This window comes from Camellia sinensis, chromosome 14, assembly GCF_055761805.1.
Source record: "Camellia sinensis isolate YWXY chromosome 14, ASM5576180v1, whole genome shotgun sequence".
NCBI lineage: Eukaryota > Viridiplantae > Streptophyta > Magnoliopsida > Ericales > Theaceae > Camellia > Camellia sinensis.
The window spans coordinates 47,788,378-47,812,538 of NC_138974.1; the positions used below are offsets into that span (position 1 = coordinate 47,788,378).

Genomic DNA, 24,161 nt, shown 5'->3' on the forward strand with positions numbered 1-24,161 from the left:
GACGGACAGTGGGGCTTCGCCGTTGTTGGCCATGGAAATGGTCGAAGAAGCTCTAAGAACAAGGGTTAAGTATCAAAAAACTTTCCACAGACGGCGCCAATTGTACGGGGGCGAAATATCCTCTGCTTTCCGTACTCCTTGTACTCCAAGCTTCTCTTGGCGGCGTCTACCTGGTAACACAGAAAAGGTGAGCTGCCGGCGGTGATGTGCCGGAAAGACCCTACGACGATCAAGTCAGTCCACTTGAGGAAGGAGAAAACAGATAGAGAGAGAGTGTTTTCTTTGGGGAAGAAGTTGCATACCTCTTACGTTCATCCTCCTCCCTATTTCAAGGCTGGCCATGCAACCTCAAGATTATGCACGCACTACCTCTGCTGTCCTTCCCAGGACAGGTGGCAGTACTCGCCTCTCACCACCTTACGCGTGTAAAGGCTTAGTCCTCCCTCCAGTACACGCAGAACTGTCAAACGGTATTGGTGCATGGGTGGAGCAGATGTCCTACCCCTCACGCCATTGGCCCAGGTGGCACACTTAACCGGGGTACCACGACCAGCTGGTTCCCTGTGGAGAATTGCCTCCTCGAATACATAACCGAGCTAATGAGCGCCGACCTGTCCCTTGGCAAAGGGGCCAAAATGCTATGCTCATGGCCGGGCTGTTTATGATCGGTCCCAACCGACTGAATGGCCATGAAGCACGCTGGACTTCCACCGTTCTTCATTAAGCCCGTCCATCTCGGCCGATCGGTTAAGCGCATGCCGACGCTAATCGCATCTCAAGTCCAGTCCGGGCCGCTCTCGGCTTTGTCGTCAGACACTGCTGCGCGCTCGGCATTGTTACAGCTCGGCCAGGCATTGGTTCATGTCTGGCCGGTCGACCTCTTCAGCCATACAGGTCAGGCCGCTGGCCGAGCAAGATAAGATTCTGTTCGGCGGCGCGCGGTTCGTCATGACCGCTATTATCGTAGCTCGGCCGTACTAACGCGCAAATCTCCCCTCTCAGGGACTATTAATCTCTTGGTATTAGTAGTTCCCTTGGAAGGGGGATTGGTAAGGAGGAGATAGAGATGATATTAGAAAAATAGCGAGGGGATTATAAATTTTTTTTATTTTTTATTTTTTATATATTGGAAATTTTTTTAAAATATTAATGTTTAATTTTTTATATTTTTTATTTATTTTATTATTTTATATAAAAATAATTTAATAATTCCTCACTATTAATCCTTTCACTATTAATCACTATTAATCCCCTCACTTTCAATACTCTCACTAACAATCATCTCACTATTAATCTGCCCACTATGAATTCCCTCCATTCTATCTCTGAAAATAAACGAGGCCTTATAATATAGGTTAGGTTTGGTATCTTTTAAAAAAATCATTATTGTTTTTAAGTCACATCACCTCTCTATTACACCACTTCAAACTTAACTCATATTATCTGATACAGCCCAATATATGGCCAACCCTCGGTCGGATCCGAATCCGAGTCAAACGAACACGGTCTCCTTGAAAAAAATCCATGAGACAGAACCCGTAGCCAAACACACCCAATTCTGATGCTTCTCTCTCCCCGTTCCCCTCATCCAATTCCGATCTAGAATCCCTTTGTTTCTCTACCCTCACACGCAATGGGAAGCAGCAGCAGCGATGTGGAGGCAGGTTTCGCGAAGCTCCAGGGAGAAGACTTCGAGTACTACATGCAGACCTACTCAATCGTATTAGGTCGAAACAGCAAGAAATCCACCGTCGACGTCGACCTCTCCTCCCTCGGCGGCGGCATGAACATCTCTCGCCACCACGCCCGCATCTTCTACGACTTCCAGCGCCGCCGCTTCGCCCTCGAAGTCCTCGGCAAGAACGGTTGCTTCGTCGAAGGCGTCCTCCACCTCCCCGGCAACCCTCCCGTCAAGCTCGACTCCCAAGACCTTCTCCAGATCGGCGACAAGGAGTTCTACTTTCTCCTCCCCGTTCGTAGCATCCTTGGCGGCCCGATCGGGCCTCGCCACCATGGCGCCGTCGCGGCGGCTCACCACCACCACCATTTGTTGCCGCCACCGGGGAGCTTTGGGTTGGGGAAGAAGGGCGGGAGGGGTAGGGTTGAGTATTTTGAGGATGAGTATGATGATGATGAGGGGCGTGGTGGAGATGATGGATTGGTTGCTGCTAAGAAGATGAGAAGAGGTGGGGATGGGCATGAGATGTATGGATATGGCTCGGCCGGCTCGGGCGGAAAGGGGGTGATTCCGGGACAATTGGGTGAGTAAAATTTAACATTTTTCTTGATTTAAGATGACATTAAGAACAATAATTTACATATGATTCATGATTGATATCAATTAATAAAGGATTATACTATTTGAGTAGTTATGCTTAGTGTCAAATTTGTTGTTCTTGGTATATATATATATACCATGAATTGGATTTGTAGTTTCTGCTTTGTTGCTTCTTAGGGGGTTCAAGTTTTGCTCTTTGGGCATTTAAGAATCACTGGCACTTGAGATTTGCTATGGGGATTTTTGTTTTTATGTTGTTTGGATATTGCTAGATTTGTGAATTCAGAATTGTGCTTTGTCATTGTGGACTGGGCTCAAATATATCTAGCATCTGAGTAGTTCAAACTTCAAAGTATTGAGAAGGGAAAACCTTCTCATGATCACCTCGACCAAAGCCAACTTCCTAAAGTTCAAGTTAACCTCGAGATAGCATTGTCATTGCCATAACGTTCCAAACTTTCATAGGAATCGCATCTCCTGAATTTCTTGGGTGCGACTCCCTCAAGTTTATCTTCTAAAAGACTAAAAATGCCTTAAAAATACTCTCATGAACACTTAGGGCAATAACCTCTATATTTCCAAATGCACCATGAGATTCCCCCATTAGAGTCTGCTCACAACTCACACACGACTCACAAGGAATGATGTCTGCCCCGATTGGCTAGCAGGACCAGGGGATCTCTCAAATCTTGACTCATGGTGTAGTATCTGGATACATGCTGGAGCATGGGGATTATGTTGCTTGCCAAGTTGTGGACCAGGTCACTACCTCGACCAATCATGGTGAAGGTTCATTTTTGTTTTGACCGAATAGTTCAAAGAAGGAATCTTATTGTTATGGCATCAGTCTCTTGCTTCAACTTTGTCATTTTTTACTGTTGGCTGGAACTGGTTTGCATCAGGAAATGTATCACATGACTAGAAAGTTTCATATACAACTAGAAATGACTTGCCAAGATTTCATTTCACTATGCCTCAGTTTTTTTTTTTTTTCCTCCTGTACGCCATCCTCTGCATTGCATGGTACAAATACTTGAAGAGATGGTTGATTTCTATGTCAGCTAATAATGTATGTCATGTTTGCCACTCTTAACCAATATTCTTGTCAGTTGGGAGCAAACTTTTGGGGGGGAATGAATTAATACTTTAAAGTGTGTACAATTATGTCATGTTATGCAGTCTTGGTGCTATTAGTTGTGGGATTCAGCTTTCCTAATTGTTGGAAACAAAATGAACCACATAGTAGGTTCCGTGTAAAGAAAAGAAAAAACGGAAATTGTTCATGGAGGCACTCCATGGAATTTGTCTCTTTCAGAGGACTTGCTCTGTGAAGCCTTTTGTGCTTTTACACACAAATATGCGCGCGCACACACAGAGTCATATGAACTTTTGAGAGAGAATGAAAGGAAGAGCAAAATAAGGATAAGAAAGAATTTGTTCCTGATGTTGTACTGTACGATTAATGGTATTTTCTACTGTACCTGCAGATAAGAAGGTTGATGCAAGGTCCAGAGTTGACAGGGAATCTGACAATCATCAGCTTCTTCAGTTGGAAGAGAAGGATGTGGTATCATCTGTGGCAACTGTGCTTTCTGATCTTTGTGGCCCCGGAGAATGGATGCCAATGGAGAAACTTCATGCAGAGGCAAGTTTAACTTAACTTTTTTTTTTCCCCTTCCCCTGGTGCTCCCCTTGTGTTCTATATGTATACGTTTGCTGATTGTGATCTCATCTGTAAGGTTGATTTTGTGAATGCATGGTGCCAACTGAGAGTTTATTTATAGCACATCAATTGTGCATATTAGCTTGAAATAGACTGCTGAAACGATACAAAAACTTCTTGATGGCTATTCTGTTTATTGTCCAAAATGATCAGAAATGAGGCCAGAAGAGCTGCCCTATTTGCCTCGTATTGCACGTTGTAAGAATAATATGTTAACTAGTTATACATTTAAATAGGACACAGCAAGGGGGACTTACGTGTCCTAATAGGTAGACTTATTGTCTAATAAGTCCTATAATAATTAATGGCGTTTTTCATCAAACACTATTAAAAAACGTCACTAATTGTTAATTTTCAGTGATAGTTTGAAAATTGTTACAAAAAATATCATTAATTATAAGGTTTAGTGATAGTTCAAACAAATTTTCACAAAAAAGGTCATTAATTTTTAACTTTCAGCGACAGTTTGAAAATTTGTCCCAGAAAAACGTCACTAATTGTAAGTTTTAGCGACAATTTATGAAAACCGTGACAAAAAAAAGTCACTAATTGTCAAATTTTTAGCAACATGTAAAAAATCGTCACAAAAAATTATTTTTAGCAATGATTTTATTAGGATTTATTTTTAATAGGACTTTATAGGAATTAAGTTCAACTGTTAGGATCTATTGGTAGTTTACTCTTAACTTTTTCTGGTCAAGCACAGCAGATGGTATGTCCACTCCCCCGGGACAATGCAACATCTTCAAATGACATACATTATTAAACCCTATGCATGATTAGATATCCATAGGATCAATGTAAATGCAGGCTGACTTGATATCAGTATTTTTCACTTTTAGTTTAGAAGTTAGAGTTGGTTCTATTCATGTACTGTCAATCTTTAGTCTACCATCACATTTGGGAAATTTGCATATTATTGGACCAAAAGCCACCTTCACGATGATTACCCCAGTATCCCTCTAGCTGTTAATATGTTCATTTATTTGAATAAAGCTCATATTTTTGGAGCCTTGGAGCCATAGCTTGTAGTAACAAATGTGATTTTTGTTGTTGCAGTTGCTAGATCATTACCGCAGTGTTTGGCATCACAGTCGTGTAAGGAGATACCTCACATCTGAGGAATACCCTGGTCCTGAATCCAAGGGAAAACCATGGTATGGTTTGCTTATGTTGTTAAGGAAATACCCTGAACATTTTGTCATCAACACGAGGTCCAAGGGCCGGGTAACGCTGGAGTTTGTCTCTCTTGTCTCACTGCTTTCATAAGATCTTGAAACCTCACCATGCCAGTCATCCAGCATTTGATCCATCAGAAAGTGACAACATTGCATATGCTCAACTCCAATATAAATTGTTGTGGAGTGTGGTCAGCTTGAAGCTCTGCTTCGGTGCTGTAAATAACTCCATGAACATGAATTATGTTGATGGAACATCTTTTGTATATGGTGTTTTGGTAGTGTATTGTACTCTCTCAGTTTCTCTATGACAATTGCTTTTTTTTCTTCTTGAGATATTGTACCCTTTTAGGTTTTTCTTATCAGTGCCAACTTTGTTTTGATTGGCCACGCCTTGTGGATTTTTCATCTAGCCCATATCTTATGAAGTGTGCCCTTTGTTTTTACTTCTTCCAAGTTGAACAAAAAAAAGTTCCACCTAACATTGTGTTTAATTGGTACATTTGCACTTGGAAATGTGAACTGCAGACTTTGGTTGCAAACTGGTAGCATTATTGGTTGAAGTCATGGAACATGTTTAGTAACTCAAATCACACAATGGACCCCTTCTCTTTTTCTTTTTCTTTTTTCTTTTTTTAATTCCTTTCCTCTTTGTCTACATCTTTCATTATTGTTTTTTGCTTTTTAAAAAGCCATTTTAGCCATCTCAACCAACCACCATTATTCCTGTGAACTGTCATTGTTCCCCAACTAACAAAACTATTCGTGTTTGAGTTCTTTTTTAATATACTTCAGGTTTGAGTTTTCAGAGTAGCAAAATTTATTGTTGTTCCTACTTAAAAGATGATTGAGAAACAGCTTCCGTAGTACCCAAAAACAAAAAAGGATGATCAAGTAACAGATGACACCAATTTGACCACCATTTTAGTCACTAAAAGAGAGGTTAAACACTGGGAAAAAAGGAACAATGAAAGGTTATGAAATTACTGGGGAAAAGGAGAAACAATAACTGAGATGACCTTTTACCACCATTTGCCTACAAACTAACACCAAACAAGCTTACATGCAGCTCACAGATTCAACCCACCAATGAACATGAGCTCAGACCAATTCAATTGAGAAACTTCAAAAAGTAACACAATACCGAGTAGCAACCACGAAATTATAGACTTTCAACCTTGACCCCGGAAGAGTGAGCGGTTAAGACAAAGCACAAGAGAATCAACATGACTTTGTTCCAATCTTCCAAGCATACACATGTTGAGTTTCAGGTTTTGGATTAAACTTCACCAAGTCCAGGAATCATAAACTTCACTGAGTCCAAGAATCAACGTGACCATGTAACTACAAATTTAGAACCATGGAACTAACAAAAAAATGGTTCAGATTATAATTTATAATAATGCATTTTGCAGAACATTGACGGCTATGATTAGTTTGAGAAATCATTTCAAGTGCTCACTCTAGAGACTAAGTGCACTGGCTTCAAGATGTTTATGATATCAACCCAAGTAATTTTGAACTCTTATTGAATTAAAGACATAAATCTGCTACTAACATATATATAAAGTTCCATCACGATCCTGCCCTAATAGGGGCTTGTATATACCCAAATTTAGGAAAAAGAAAAAAATAAAAAAAGATAGGCTGAATTGCAAACACATAGGTTTTCAGCTTTGTTCCTGAACCAAAAAATTTCAAGAGAGCGATGTTTCTGGCTCTACGTCTTCTGAAGCTGAGAAGCCATTGACTCCTTGCTCACCTTCCCAGTCACTATTCTGGGTTGAAGGCTCAGACTTTCTTCGCGCACCTGCCCCGGTTCTTCTCCGGTGTCCTGAAAATTTCATCCATAGCAACTGTTTAAGACCGGAAGATAGGAGGAACAAAAGTGGATGATCACAAGAGAGTAAGGTAAGTTTACTTTTATTAGTAATTGCAGAACGAGTCATTGCTAAGAATTCATCCCACTTGAATTTCCTAAGTTCTTGCTTCTCCTCCTCCGAGAGTTCAAAGTTGGGTTCCCTCCCGCACATAAAAGCAGCCCTGAAAATACAGAAACAAAAATATGAGCTTTTTGAAACATACTACTTCACATCTATACAACAGCACTTTAAGTTCATGTCCCTCGTGAAGATAGCTACGAACTAGATCCTTCAGCTTTTTCTTGCACACACATCTCTTTATCGGTGGTCTTCATTCAATTAATATTATTTTTTCTTGATTATTTCCCTCCCATTTTCAAGTCCAAAGGCTCCTTTTCAGGTGCAGTGTACAGGTGTTGGCTACAGCTATATTAACTAATTCAGCATTCAGAAATTATTAAGCAACAAAATAACTCATAACTGCAAGTTATTCAGAAAAGTATTACGAATATTTGGTACTAGAATTTATGGCAATATTATTTCAATAAAAAATTGAAGTATATGTTTGAAAACTTAAGTATGAGTTCTCATTTTAAAATTATTCTAGATAATCCTTGAAATTCAAGAAAAAGAAAATTTGTTTATAATATTATTCAAGATATCTGGAAATAATCACAATAATTATAGAATAAGCAGGGGTAATATGGGATTAGTTTGTTTCATGGAAGTATCAAGATCAAATCTGGAGATTTTCGGAAAGAATCAAAGAATTTTGTTATTATCACTGCACTAGCTACTTACTTCTACCCTAAATCACCACATCAAGAAGACCTCCACATGGCTTTTTAATTTTTTCCCTTGAGAATGTAACTATACTTTCATGACATCTAATATTAGAATATGAATTGTTCATAATATCGGATATCCAAGAAGACATAATTATTGAGAAGTTATTACACAATTACAATGAAATACTAGTTCGCAACCACAAAAGGCTCTAAGGAATCAAATATGTTACCTTACATGACTATGTGTCTGGTTCAGTACACAATTATATAATAATTCCTTTCCACATTTCTGAGAGTTTCCTGCCTAGAAACACATGCTATTTGAACCTAATTATATCAATTACCTTAAATGTTCTAGTTCTGATAAATAGCATTAAAGATGACCAACCTCTGAAATTCAGTCTCACTTTGTCACTGCCCTCTATTTCACAAAATACAAAAATAAATAAATAAATAAATAAAAATCCCATCCACTACCGAGAGCCTTGGTTCCACTTAAGTTCAGAAGGCATGTGAGTTGGTTGATCATGGTTTGACTCCTAACTGTTAAGAATAAATGAAGCAGATATCAAACCAGCGATTATTCTAGCCTGCCACATAGGTAGGTGCAAAAGTACCTTGGTAACTTGGTCAACACATTCTTGCTGGCAAGCAAGATGTGCCCGCTTCAGACCTGGTAAGTCAGCTCATAAAATAGGTTTACACCAAACTCACTCCCAATTTTGCAAATCAATCAAACTGGTTCTCGTTTCCCATATATCTTACAGAATCATTAAGCTGGTAAAATTTTCTTAGAATAAAATTTAAACAAAGTAATTGCGGTTGTCATCTAGCCACCATTCAAAACTTCCGCCAACCATCATAGAAACATAATTAAGTACTCAGTTAGAATATCTTCTCTCCAACATTGTAATGTCAATGATGGAAGTCCAAGTTAATAAACTGACCTATTAGGCATTTAAGCAAAATTATATTTGAATTTTGTCCATATGGTAGATGCTAGCAAGACCACTGAACACAGAGGTCACCATTCCATATTGACAATGTTTGCAGCCCATCTCAGTCAAGTTTCAACTGATGAAGAGTTTGTCTGTAGTCATTGCTGTCCAAATCAGCTGTTTTGGTTTTTTCATCTGGCACCTCATTTTACTTCAAAGGTTTTTTCTTCTTTCAAAAAAAGAAAAATGTAGGTAACTTTAAGGACAGCATATGGACCTATCATTTGATATGGGATACGGACTCTTTCTTTTATTTTATTTTCTTTTTAGTTTTTGGTCTCCGAGATATATTATACTGACGACAGAAGAGAGAACGACATATATATAGCAAATACTGAGGCCAGGATTTGTTAAGTGTAATTAATTCTTAAATTTACTTCTAGGACCTAAGGTATTCATTATGTTTCAAATCTTTTATAGGAAATATAAAACTGACCTTAGCAAGGTCAGAAACCATTTTAATACCTGTCATACAAACGAGCAGCAGCTTCTTGAGATCCAACAGTCCCCAAGTGAATTTGTTTCTTGTCAACTTTTATGGCTGCCTGCCATTTCATATTCTTAAAATAGACACCTCTCATCAGACATGGTTCTTGGTTCTCAAAATGCTTTCTCCGATGTCGCTTTCTGCGTTTGACCTCTGGCACTGCAAAAAAGCAAGCATCAGTTTAAAGTTTAAAGGCATTGGCGACACAAGAAACCAGGTCCGCCCAGAAGGGGGATATATATGTGGATTGGCAATAGATAAATTTTGAGTTCAATAAATATAATAGAGTAACAAAATATGGTAAAATGTGAATATAAAAGGAAAAACCTGGATATTGTTGATTATGCTGCTCTTTGGATGAGCTAGAACCAGATGCATTTGACGACCCAGGACTTACTTTTGAAATGGTTTTCTGGGAAGCAAAAGCAGCATGTACAATATGAATATAAGCTTGAAGTACAGAATAAAACATGTAAACAATTGCTAACTATCTATTTAGATAAAATAAATAAAAAAAGTAATCAATTTGTGCTACTAATTTTATATCTCAAATGAACAGAGTATATACACTTATCAACATGACATCAAAATATTGAAAAGCACAATATAATGGTTTACGAATTTTGAATTCATCTCTCTCTCTCTCTCTCTCTCTCTCTTATCCAGTCAGTACAAACAGATTAGATCAGTGGATTGCTGTCAGGACTTCAAGGTAAAAGCCCTTATCAAAGGGATGATTCACAACTTGCTAGATCCAAAAACAACCCTCTAGTTTCACCACTTGTGGTTTCTATTTAGAACACCCTTCACAAATTCGATTCTCTCAAGGATTTTGCTATCCCATGCCCAACCATATAAATAGGACACCATCAATCTCATAATTGAAATTGCAAGGGGAAGTAACCCATCATTTGATCCTTACGATCTCAACTCTGTCATTGATTTCTCTGGATCTCTCCCCTACCAAACTTCATAGAAGATAGCACATATTATGCTCAACTTGATACCTTTACAACGTCAATACTAATTTCAAATTAACTAATCAGGCATTGATGAGTTCTGATGGATGAATGATGCCCATAGAGCACATCCAACATCCCATGAATTGATACCTGCCCCACACATCCAAAACAGCTTGAAGATTAATTATTGAGACATACAAAAACTGTCGGCAAAAACCGATTCCAAAATGAAGCAGAAACTCACAATGCAGCAAAATATGGTCAACTGTATATCCAATCCTATGTGATTGAGATACAATATCAAAAAAATATAGCTTTTTTTTATGTATGGAGGAAATAAAGGGGTATGAAATGATGCTCTAGAGCCAACTTCCACAAAAACGTTTTATCAAGAACTCATTTGTTAACAATGTAAATTTATGACATATGCTGATCAGGAATTTCAATGTTCGAAGGTAAAACTTCATGAAGCTCCTAAAAAAAGCAGTCATTCTCTGTAATAACAGAGATACAGTTCCCTGGTTTAGTTCTTAACCAGAAGTTGAAAAAAAAGATAAGAATAGGGTAGTAGCATATGAATACCCACAAAAGAGGCACTTTTCTGTTATGATAATTTCATCCAAACTGGTCTTCAACTTAATAGAAAAAATGAACTAATATAAGTTCTAAGATAAAGATTCACACAAGGGGATTTTCCGCAGTTCATTATAATTTATTGCAATAGAAACCCCCCCCCCCCCCCCCCCCACCCCAACACACACACGCACACACAAAAATAAAATAAAAATTAAGGATGATTTATCCTCTTTCCTATAAATAATTACATTCCATTTGCAGCAAAACCTCCACAATGAAATGGTCAGATAGCAATGAATCATTTTTGTAAATGACACTTCCAATCCAAATCATTACAATAACAGATGTGACCACAAGGCCTAATGATATCCATATGGACACCTGCTTCAAGCAGAAAACTTGAAGGACAATGGGAGGGGGAAAGGCAAGAATCAAACCCTGCCCAATGGTAAGAGAATTCCTGCATGTGTGTCACACTGGCATAACACAGATAGACCTTTTAAGCATATAAAAGTTAGGACTCATGATCAGTTTAACTGCTGAAGGAAATATAATTAATCCATTGTGCATTACATAACATTGAAGAGAAGACCAATTGGTCCTACAAAGTATCTCAGTGAGTCCATATGCTTCTTTCTTTCTTTTTTGATCCCCTGAATTGAAGGGGTCATTTATTTATAATTGCTGTCAACAACAAGCCATCTAATTTTCAAAATTTATAACATAATTATATTCTTCAATAATTACAGTTCCATGACCAGCATTTTCATATTATACTGTCAATTTGCAAGTTATTATGTCATGAGAAAAAAAAAGGACAATTTGATATTCATGAGATGCCCAACACTCCACAATATTTCACATGATAAAATCTAGAATTTTATGGAAGACCAAGAAGAAATTTATATGATTAATGGTACTGGATCTGATTCATGCCAAATATTTATATGAATAATTGTCTGAAAGATGGAAGTGGACAAAATCAAGCAAAGCAACAGAGTAAACAGAAATAACAAACTAATGCTCACCTCCTTTGGCTGCTCACCATCAACTGAAGGCATAGGATGAACACTGACTGGTTTTGCATTCTGGGTAGGGTTTCCAGAAGCATTTCCATTGTCAGAAAACCTAGGAAGTGGAGAGAAGAAAGAACTTCGCCCTACAAAGTCCAATGGACATCATGAATTCTGTTGGCTTGAGCACAATATAAGATTTAAACATTACATTCTCTTTCATAAACTTTATTATTTATTTTGATAATCATCCATGGAACCAGTATTAAAGAGACTAGAATACACTAGATTATACACAAAACACTTCAAGAAGGTCAGTTAAATTGAAGCATTTCACTATTCACTAACAACACCAAGTTTTCAACTTGGGCATACCTGAGCAAAGTCCCAAGAGTTTGCGCCGCCGTATGCTCACCATGGCCAATCCTGATATTCCTGAGAATTGCACAAATTTTCAGTTGAAGAGCCCTTAAAAATTTTGCAACATTACAACAGAAACTCCCAGACGGGGACTGACTACTAAAAACACTTGCTATATTATACTCAAAATAACAGAAATAGAGATGTTACAACTTACTAACGCTGTCAGGTAATTACAGAAAACAGTATTGGGGTAGCAAACAAGATGAGAAATACACATGTTCGTTGATAAAAGAAGATGAAAAAATGACTAATATAAAATATTAAGCCTAAAAAGACCTTTCAGACCAATTCCCACCTAAGATAACATTGTGAGTTTGACACATGAATAAGACTCACAAACCAGGCCTAAACAAGAAGCATTCTACAATTGCATAATAAATAGCCTAGCCCAAATTTGGTAAAGAAGAATCTCACTATGCAGGAAGCCAGTGCCAAAGGTGAATATATTGAGTCATTATTAAACTACGAAACAATGAGACCAAAGGGAAGCCAAGTGGTATGTGGCTGTGGCAATGAGACCCGGGTTCGAGTTTCATCACTGCAGTTCCAATCCCCGCCCCTCTGTCCCCCTTCCTACTGGTGTTCTTACTTCAAAAAAAATACACACACACATATTTATATAATGAGAAATCAAAGGCCAAAGCTAGCATTTTCATGAACCATAACATTTAGTCTGCTTGGTGAACTTCCATGCTCATCACCACTAATACATTTTTTAAGTCCTACCAAGTAACCAACTACTATGATCTAAAAATGCACAAAACAGCCAGCCAGTTTCCAAGCACAAAGCAGTCAAGTAGTTCTTCAACATTCAAACAACAACGGAAAACATTGATGATAAACATAGTCAATTATGTGCAGCTTATACTTTACATTTGCAAAGACATTGCCGCTTAAATGACACGAACTAGTCCCAAATGGGTAGAAAGAGAGAACACAGCACAAAACTTGGGAGTACATGCAAAGATGTGCAATCACATACATTTTGGTGAATTTTCATTCAAGTTTCATGAGAAGAATACTAAATCAGTTGTGCCTTTAAAGTAACAAGGTGACAAAAATCCTCAACTACCCAAAAAAAACAAGGTAATAATTTGCATCAAGAAACCCCAAAATATTCATCTTCAGAGACAGAATCAGAATTCTAAATATTTCAACACAAACACCCAAAAACCCTCCCTCACAAAGAATTCCAATTCTCTCTCCTCCGATAACAAGTCAACCCCCCACCAACCTACCACCTTTTACGGAGGGGGGTAGATGAAGAACACGAACAACCCAACAAGAAAACAGAGTCCAATACACACACTATAGAGAAATCAAGAGAAACCCATATGCGACAACACGAGATATGAACAGAACAACTGTGTGACTTGGAACCCATCAAAGAAAAATGCACAGAAACAAGCAATCCAGTAGAAAGAACAAGGCGGCGGCGGCAAAAACCCAGTAGCAAAACCAGCCATTACAAGCAGAGAGCGTTGTGGTCTTACCTGGGAAGCAGAGAAGAGGAGGTGGGTTAAGGAAGCGTAGAAACCGAGGATAATCAAGAGGGGTTTGAATGAAATCTGGCAGATTGTGAGTAGATTAGAGAGAGAGAAAGGTGGTGAGAGAGAGAGAAAGAGGGATTGTTGTTGTTGCTCATGCATCTGCTACCACCTTTTGTTTTGTTACTAGTCCTCTCATTATGTCCTGTTTGGAGGGGAAGCTGATGAAGGTGGTGGTGATGGTACTGGTGTAGAGAGAGAGACAGAGAGAAAAAAGAGGAGAGAGAAAGGATGGTTGAATAAGAGAAGGGGAACGTATTGCTTCTTTGTTGTACTTTTTTTTTTAGCTAGGTTTTTTTCCAAGGACAGTAATGCCCTTATGAATCTTTCCCAATGCCAGTATGGTCTTCAGTTGTTCTAGCATTATATTTACTTAGTAGATACCTTTATTAATGATAAAAAGTATGCCTGCATAATTATTCATTCCACTCCTCAAAATTAAATGATCTCAATTAATTCGCCACATAATAGATGATGGTTTTCATGATGAATGCGGATATATTTTTTTCATTCCCCTTAGGTTTAGATGGATGATGGATGGGAGATTATTTGATTCAATTTAATCCATCAATATTTTTAGAATATGTTTGGTATGATAGAATAAAATGAAATGAGAGTAAAAATGAAATATAAGATTGAATGGAATGAAATGCCCATTTCCATTCTATTGTTTGGTTGCTAATATAGAATGACATAAGAATATGATAATAATTCTCATTCTGATGTTTAGTTATACCTATTAAACTCGTGAAATAGAATAATTTTTTATTATTTTTTATTTTTTTGACAAGCTAGTGACAAATAAATTAAAATTTTATATACATCATAATAATATTAGTAATTGTGAAAGTGATGGTGTGAGTCGTAATAGTGGTAGCGATGGTGGCAGCATCGGTGGAGGTGATAGCAATGATAGGAAGATGATGGTAGTAGATTGTTGTGGCCTAGTGGTGGTAGTAATGTAGTGTTGTAGTTGCGATGGTGGCGGTGGTGGCGGCAATTGTGGCAGCCAGCGGTAGTGGTGGTGATAATAGTGGCGACATCAGTAATATGATGGTGGCACTGGTGGCAGTTGTGGTGGCAATAGGGTGTTGGTGGTGCTGGCAATAGCGAAAGGGTGATAGAAGAATAGAATGATAGTAGTAATTGAATAATAATATTTTTTTAAGTGCCAACAAAAAAAAATAAAATAATAATAATAATAATAATAATAATAATAATAATAATAATAATAATATTTTATGATAATTTTATGATAGAATGAAATGATCATTCCTTAAGTTAGAGAACGGAATAAGATTCTCACATTTTGTTAGAATAGCCATTCCATTGGAATAATTATTTCCACTTAAATAAGGTATATCAAACAAGAGAAATAGAATGCAAAGTCAAAATGGTCTTTCCATTCCAATTCATTATATTGATACGTGTTATATTATACTTTTATGATTTGTGTGTTAACAATTTTTTTTTTAAATTATATTTGTTATTTATAAATAAAAGTTGAGTCTTTACTTTTATTATAAAAAATAAAAAATAAAAAATATTTGTCCCAAAATAATAAACAATTACTATTAAAATAGTTGGAAGGTAAAGTTTTTTTTTTTTTTTTTCAAGAAAATCCTCTCTACCCTCCCGCAGGTCCAAGGCAGCGCCCCTCACAGAGATCACCAAGGTGTCCTGTTAGCCGTTCCGAGCGAGGAGACTATAACCTGGGAATTTGCCCCGACCTCCCAAGACAAGCTCCGCTTAAATCAGGACTCGCACAGCGGGGGAGCATTGAACCCATACCAAGTGCTGACTAAACAATTTGAGATCCAACCTCCTAACCAACAGTACTTCGCCCAGGAGATTGGCCCAAGGGAAGAATTGAACTTGTGACCTTGGGACTTAAACCCCAAGGCCTTACCACAATGCTACAAGCCCTTGGGTTTCGAAAGTAAAGTTCAATCTCTCAACTAATTCATATGCACCTATCAATCAATACGACCCCGATCAATTCATATTTGCTAATTTAGCAAATTAAGTGGGTGTTTGGAAAGTGAGTTTTTTTATAGGTTTTTTTAGTTGTAAGATATTATTAAAAAAAAAAAATTGTGTTTGGAAAGATATTAGATTTTTTTGTAATTAGATGTGATGTTTGTGAGAGAAAAAGTGAAATGATTATGGTCTTTGATGTGATATTTTATTTAGATTTTTTTTTTTTATTTTGCAACCAATTTGTCTTTTAGTAAAAAAAAATCCAAAAAAAAAAATCCAAAAAAATTGTTCCCAAACACTGCCTAATATGGATGAATTTTTTATAATCTGCCTAAATTCATACCAATGGCTTATCAAAATCCAGCCAACCTAACCTAATCCATGAACACCCCTAAGTCATGTATGGTTTGAGTTTTTGAAACTATTTTCTGATTTTTTTTTTTGAAAAATATAAATTAATTTGATAAAAAATAAACATCATAACATAATTTTTTAATTTTAAAAATCATTTATGCCCTCCGAAAAGATAAAATTATATAAAAAATGATAAGTATTTTTTTATTTATTCCACAAAATTAATTTTTAATTTTAAAAAATGAAATAAATTTCTGAAACAAAGCAAACGTGGTCAATATTCTATTTTTTATTTTATTTTTTCAATTCCATTATTGTACACCTCTTTCTTGTGTTCATAAATGTCCTACATCACCAACATTAATAGAATGGGAAGTGCCATATATATATATATATATATAATTTTTATTTATTTATTCATGCTTTGTCTCAGTACTGAATTTTTTGTCTCATTACTGAATTTGAGTATTTATAATTAATTTTTTATTAAAAAATAATAAGTACTATCAACCCGATGGCCCTCCAATAATCTGCCAAACCCAATACATATTTTTATATTATATTTATTTAGTTTTATTTTTATTTAAAACAAAAAAATACACTTAAGAAAGGAAGTACACCTACCAAGCTTTTGAACTGGTCTAGTGAATAAAATTAACGGTAGTGCTACGTAGCTCAAAAGGTGGAGCTCGAAATTGGCTCGAATCAGAAGCAGAGAAGGAGAAGAGAAGAAAGGAGGAGGAGAGAGGAGGAGGAGGAGGAGGGACTGGAGGGGGAGGGGGAGGGGGAGAAGGAGGAGGGACTGGAGGGGGCTCAACAAATAGGGCTAGAGGCGGGGGGCGGAGGCGAGGCAGAGGCGACGAGCAGCGACGGCGGGCGACGAGGCGACGAGCAGCGACGGCCGGCGACGAGTAGCGACGATCCTCGACGGCGGCGGTGGTGCTGGCTCTTCTCCTCTTTCTCTTCTCCTCTCTTCTTCCTCTCTTCTCTCCCTCTTTCTCCTTTGTCTCTTTCTCCTCTCTTCTTCCTCTCTTCTCTCCCTCTTTCGAGCCAATTCGAGCCAACCAATTCGAGCTATGGCTCATTTCCGTAAAATTAAATATTTGTGACAACTAACTGCATTGTGATTTATTTTGTTATTTTATAATATTTATTTTGTATTTAATATATTCATTTTTGGACAAACTTAGGATGATAATGTAATTTTAAGGTTAGGCTTGGAATGTAAATTTCAAGTCATATGTCAAGTTGAACTGAATTTTAATTGAGTTTTACATTAAAAAAATTAATAAAATAGCTTAGGCCCAACTGCCCATACCCTAATAAGGATAGATAATATCTTGTCATATACTTTAATAATATAAAATATTAAAAAGATTGATGGCATATATTCAGGATTAAAAAAAAGGTCTATTATTGTTCTAGAAAATTTATATGAAAGTAAATTTACAACATTTTGATTATAATATTTTACAATTTAAAATTATTTTGACAAAATATCTTATTTTAAAGGGAATGACTGCTAAATTACATCATTTTATATAACATTTTTTCATAACTTTTCAATTTGTATAGCTTTGGTCTTGCATATTTCAAAGTAAGATGAGTTTAAAATCTAAACTGGGCAAGATTCCAACCTTTTATGTGGTATGATAGAAACATTTCATTCAAAGTGAAAGCCTAAATTCCTTACTTAAATTTGGCATATTAGTGATTGACGACGACGACAACAACAACAACAAAAACAAAAAAAATTTGTTCCACATGCTTGCTTAATTGTTCACTATAATATTGATTTATTGGTTGTAAATTATTTTTAAATGTTATGTTGGTAAGTTTTCGTAGTAGAATTATATAGTTATTTGAAGTCGAATAACATGACAGATATAGATTATTCAATGCAATTTTTCAGCGTCTCAAGGAATAAATACATAGATCATGAAACCAAATGTCCTATTTGATCAAGATACCAGACTTATTTTGCTTTGGTTATGTAAATTGTCTTTTGTTATACTATCTAACTTTTTAATGAATGAAAGAAGTCAACATGTTTATATGAGATACGAAACTTATTTTGCTCTGGTTATGTCTTTTTAATAAATGAAAGAAGTCATAATGTTTAATAGATGATATTTTTCTATCTGTTAGGGCAACATGAGTCATGTAACCAACCCTATTAATTGGGACACCAAACTTAGTTTGCTTTAGTTATATAAATTGTCTCTTGTTATATTATATCATTGTTTTAATGAATTCAGCTCAGGGACAAAGTTATCCTTTGGCCAAGAGTGGCCATGGCCCCCCTCCCTCCCCCATGTTTTCTATACAACCTTCATATACATTATATTATATTATATATATATATATAGATATATATATATATATATATATATTGGAGGGATTGGTATTTTATTGGCTCCCTATTCAATTTTCAATGCAACTTTTCAACACCAATGTATTATTTGTAGAGCTATTCTACCTATTCAAATGTCACTTTTCATACTAAATTTAATAAAATATTATTTAGTTTGACTAAATAAATATAAAATAAGTGATAAAAATAGAAGGCAATTAAAAAATTCTTTAAGCATCGTTATTTTTATTGACTATTGATAAATTTTGATGCATTGCAACTTGCAAATTAGATATAAAAAAAAAATGTAAATGTACTTAGAGTTAGATATACATAATGTTTAGCCTTCTATCTTAAAATCTTGGCTTCGTCCCTAATTCAACTTCACTCTAAAAAAAATTAGAAAACAAATTTTGACCCCCCAAAAAAAAAACTAAAGAATATATTTAAATTTTCAAAAATGATTTCCACAGAGATTTTGAAAATTTAATCAAACATAGATTTTTCAATTGTATTGGTTACCCAATTAGGATGGAAGATATTCAAGTGTCACACTACTGACGTCCCAATCAAACACCCAAAATCCTAATCACATGGTGAACATGTAGCTGTAGGGTACATTTATTAATTAATCAAAGCCCTAGGTTAATCCGCTTTATAGATTTGGCACAGTCATCATCCGAAATATACAAATCCAGCAATGTTTTGTGAATCAGCCGAAACATTTTTGCTTGATAGAATGGGACAATCCACTCCAACAAATAAGAGTTTTAAAAATCAAATGTTTTGTTCTTTAAAAACAAAAAATTTTGTTGCAAAAGATATTTAGGGACTAATTTTTATCGTCATGAGGATAGTCGCTAAAAGGTCGTCTCGAAAAGTCCAAAACAAGACTTTTAGGGACAAAATTTTGGAAATGTCACTAATAAATAGACTTTTAGAGACAAAATAATTTAGCCTCAAAATGGTTTATTTTTTGAGAAAAAAAGATTTGGTCCCAAAAGGATAATAATTCATCACTAATGTCTATTTTTTGTTGCGAAAAATACAATGATGACACTTTTCGTAACAAAAATATTTGGTCCCTAAAAAATAATTTTGTCCTTAAATTTCGGTCTCTAAAACTTTAATTTTTTATAGTGATCAATGCATAACAGTCTTACCTTGATAAGTTTATAAAAATTTTAGTTCTATCCGTTTTTAATTATATTTTTATATCATTTACTCATATTAGGGATGAACCCACATCCTCATATAGTGTGAATTAGAGATTAAAAAAAAATGTCTCTAATTTTATTCTGAAAACTTACTATTTGTGAATATAGAGACTGAACTCTTTTAAAATGAGTTTGTGTTATAATTTGTATTATGTTGAAACTCATTTTATAATAAAGTAAAGAAAAAATATATTAACATTTTATACTTTACGTACTAAATTATGTCTCACTTAAATAAGCTGAAACTCATAACATCAAATATGATGTGAGTTTTATTCTATATTAGCGGCTGCGCACACGCGATGCGTGTGCAATTTAAATAAATAAGAATAAAAGAAAATAAAAATGAAATTAATAGTATAATGTATACTTAAATAAATAGGAATAAAAGAAAATAATAATGAAATTAATATTATAATGTGTACTTAGCTTAAGTGGTATGAGTCCTCATACTTAAACCCATGGTCATGGGTTCAAACCTTGCCCATCTCTTTGTTTAACTTTTTTAAAAAAAATAAAAAACACTGCCACATGACATGAGGAGAGTAAAGCTTCAGGACACCATAAAGGGTGATGAAATAATTAGGAATAAAATAATCAAGGAACTGTAATAATTCTGTATTAATATTAAGAAAAGAAAAAAAAAAAAAGGTTGTGTGTCAATTAGTCAAAAGTAGTATACTACAAATATTTTAAGCAGAGAAGTGGTCAAAAGATAGCCCCTCTTTTGGTGGAAGGGGATAACATGGGAATTGTAGGATAAGTGGAGGGTACAAAAAGTCATGGACAATAATTAAGAGGGCTTGGGGGTGGTTGGTGGCAAAATATGAGGAAGGGAGGGAGCAAGACAAATGAGGAGAGAGAGAGAGAGAGAGGAGAGAGGGGGAAAGCAAAGCACCGACGATGCAAATGCGGTGATTGGATGGGCGGCCTGCCATATAAGCGTGTGGATAACGTCCTAACCCATTTCCAATCCAATACCTCCAACCCCCTTGGTTGAACCTTCCTTTTAAAATTGAGTTGGCTTTTTAATTTTTTTATTTTAATTTAGAATTAAAAAATTTACTTGAGTTAAATTTTTTAGTTTTTATTTTTATTTTTATGAAAAAAAAATAAAATAGTTATGATTTAAATATAATATTTTATCTTATTAATTTTTTTAATTTATTTTATTTTTTTTTTGATTATTTTAACCAAAAAAACCTCTCAATTCAAATTCCAAATGAGGGTTTAGTAGTGATTTTCTTTTAATTACATAATTTTCTGATCAGTGTGAGCACACCTGAATTAATTTGGAGACTCGAGTAAAGTACACCCTCCATGTAATTCGGACAAATTTAAACAGAACATGAAAGTTGCATCTACTACTAGATCAATCCCTTAGGATTTTAGTAATTTTACATAATTATTTACTTGTTATCCTTAAAATACGAATGTTGTATTATTTTAATTCGTAATATTTAAATTATGAAATTAAATTGAAATAATTTTTATATATTATAAATTAAATTGATATAATTTAAATATTAAAAATTAAATTAAAATAATTATGTAAATTAAAAATTAAATTAACACAATTTAAATATCAGATACTTAAATAACAAAAAAAAATAGATTTTCAGAATAAAGATATAATTGACACTTTTCACATTCATGCATATGTGCACATACGTATACAGGCAGCTTACTAGTCCATACAAAATCCAATTTTATTTTACTACATTTTTTGATGCCAAGGAAATAAAGGATAAAGTTTAGAGTGGTAGCTTGTTTGGTTTTTAAATTTGAAATTTGATAATGTAGTTTTGTCGGATGAGGAATGGGTCGGACAGGGTCCAGATCTTCCACAGGATGATTGAACCTCGTCTTTCCAATTGTACCTGCACCAAGTCCGTCGAGAAGGACCCCGGAGGTGGGGTTCCTTCTTGAGGACCCTCCGATGTTTTAGTTAGAGCGGTCTCTAGTAGAAAAATGGAAGCTTTTAGCTTAGAGAGGAAGTAAAAGGTCGTTAGAGAGAGAGTGATTACTTGTATATATTGATTTCTTCCATACCTTTCTGGCCTCTTCGCTTACCGTGCCCTGTCAGTCGACCTGTCCTATCAGCCGTAAGTCTATGGTAGTGTTGTCATGCCGTGGACTTCACCGAAGGAGGTTGCTTGTCTCTTATTCTTGTCTGGCCCCTGGGCCTAAGTTGGATTAGGAATTGTTTGGACAGCCCATTGGGCCACTTATTTGGGCTATGCCCATCAGTAGTCCCCTATTCCCGAGTGCAGTTTTAGTCCAACAAAGGGAATAAGAAAGAGTAAAGTAGTCCCCCAAGTCACGGAAGGAGGCAGGACGACGGTGGCCAAATTTATTGAGCAAATGAGTGGGTGCTGCGATAGAGGTAGGACCGCTCAAAAACCAACTGGGCAAGGCGCAGTGAGAGTTAAAGGGAGTAAAGTTAGAGATGTTGGGCTGGCGCAGAGCGGCGCAGACTGCGTGCGCCGAGAGGAGTCGGCATGTGCGAAATTGTGAGGAATGTAAAGTGCCAGCCCTTGTGTAGAGCAATGCAACCGAGGCTGAGGCCTTTGAAAGGTCGGCTGAGGACCTGGGCAGTCGGGGGATGGATTAGCTCGTACCGTACGTTTGTACTCAGTTTGACTGAGGCTTTTTGGTGCTCAGTCTGGCCGAGATCTTGATGTGCTCAGGCTGGCTGAGGCTCTGTGGGTGCTCGGTCTGGGAGTCTTTTGTACATTCAGTCTAGCTAAGGGCTTTGGGCTCAGTTTAACTGAGGCTTCGGACGGTCAGCCGATGTAGAAGAAATTGAATACCTTACTTGTAGAATTAGACCCAGTCTTGCTGAGTTTGTTTAGCTCGCAGTGTCTCACTCGGTTTGCAGAGCGTGTTGGACGGTCAGCTAATGGTTTTGGAGGTCGACTGATGACTGGGGGGTCAGACTATGACTGTTGGAAGTCTTGGAGGTTGGCTAATTTTTGGAGGTCGGCCGATGACTATTGGAAGCCTTGGAGGTCAGCCGAGTAGTTTTGGAGGTTGGCGGAGTACTTTGGTGGTCGGCCAGTGCTCTTTGGCAGTAGGCCGATGGATTTCAGATGGTCGGCTATTGCTCGCGGAGCGAGTGGTGGAAGAAGCGGTCCTTATTGTTGTTGAGGACGGCTGTTTTGGACTTGATCCTAATTTTGACGGACGATTTGTAGAGGCGGAGGGGTAGAAACTGGTAGTTCTCGTTGGAACATGGCTTGGTTTTGCTCAATCAAGTGGTTAACGCTGTCGGCGTTTCTTCGTGAAGTATGGAGATAGATTGTTTGGGTTAGGAGGCTCGGCTGGGGCCCTTCTTATAGTGCCTTAGAGGGTTTGGTAGTTGCGTAAGCGTGCTTGGACACACTGTCGAGCCATTACTTGATCTAATGTGATGGTGCTCGGTGAGTCCGTGTGAGCGGTGAGCTGGCTTTTTGTAGGCCATGTCGGTGGACCTTCTTTAGAGTTCAATATTATGGTCGGAGAAGGTACTTCATCAGTCAAATATGATAATAACATGAGCAATGATGGGTCTTAGTATGCTGACAATGACGATGAGAAGCTCCAGAACAAAGTGGTGATGGAGACTTTTGCCAATATTTCAGCCATGAAAGCAATATATGCCCACTTACAGTGTGCTTAGTCTCCGTTTGATGTTGATGGCAATCAAGCTATGGACCAGCTGGTGGCCTCCCAAATGTTTGTCTTCCGCATAGTGGTTTTCCACATGGAGGCCTTTCGCATGGAGGTCTCCCATATGGTGGTCTTTCGCATGGTGGCTGTCCTCCCTTATAGTGGATTTCCTCATGGAGGTCTTCTATATGGTTGTCGGTCGCCTATTGGGATCGGTCGATTGGTCTCCCACGTGGGGGTCTTAGAAATGATCTAGGGTAGATAGTAGACTGACGTATATTTAGAGCTTGGTCCCAAGTCATGATGTTGAACTCCTTCATTGTTGCTTGTGCTCATGTTAGAGGAGTGGTTATCTGTGTGGTTTGGAGTCTTCTCCATGCTCAGTCTGGCTGAGACTTTGTAAACTCGGTTTGGCCAAGGTCTTCATGCTCAGTCTGGTTAACGCTTTTGTAAACTCGGTCTGGCTGAGGTCTTCGTGCTCAGTATGGCTGAGGCTTTAAGTAATTTGGTCAGGACTCCCCCTTGGTGCTCAGTCTGGCTGAGGCTTTAAGTAGTGCTCAGTCTAGCTGAGGCTTGATGTAACTCGGTCTGGCCGAGGTCTTCATGTTCAGTCTGGCTGAGGCTTTCGGTAGTGCTCATTATGACTGAGGCTTTAAGTAATTTGGTCAAGACTCCTCCTCAGTGCTCAGTCTGGCTGAGGCCTTAAGTAATGCTCAGTTTGGTTGAGACTTTAAGTAGTGCTCAGTCTGGCTGAAACTTTATGTAACTCGG

General features: G+C 36.9%; 2 protein-coding genes across 2 annotated transcripts; one reads left to right on the forward strand and one right to left on the reverse strand.

Moving 5' to 3' along the window:
* The first annotated feature begins 1,460 nt into the window (after nucleotides 1-1,460).
* Nucleotides 1,461-5,625, forward strand: FHA2 (SMAD/FHA domain-containing protein). Its single transcript, XM_028206607.2, has 3 exons — nucleotides 1,461-2,261; nucleotides 3,766-3,923; nucleotides 5,061-5,625. Exons 1-3 carry the CDS (start codon nucleotides 1,634-1,636, stop codon nucleotides 5,268-5,270), a joined length of 996 nt encoding a protein of 331 aa, XP_028062408.1. The 5' UTR covers nucleotides 1,461-1,633; the 3' UTR covers nucleotides 5,271-5,625.
* Nucleotides 5,626-6,672: 1,047 nt separating this feature from the next.
* LOC114265779 (ethylene-responsive transcription factor-like protein At4g13040) lies at nucleotides 6,673-14,202 on the reverse strand. The gene is made up of 7 exons (XM_028206615.2): nucleotides 13,782-14,202; nucleotides 12,241-12,300; nucleotides 11,881-12,011; nucleotides 9,642-9,726; nucleotides 9,293-9,473; nucleotides 7,101-7,222; nucleotides 6,673-7,013 (listed from the first exon to the last, which is right to left on the reverse strand). Exons 2-7 carry the CDS (start codon nucleotides 12,281-12,283, stop codon nucleotides 6,877-6,879), a joined length of 699 nt encoding a protein of 232 aa, XP_028062416.1. The 5' UTR covers nucleotides 12,284-12,300; nucleotides 13,782-14,202; the 3' UTR covers nucleotides 6,673-6,876.
* Between the last annotated feature and the right edge of the window lie 9,959 nt (nucleotides 14,203-24,161).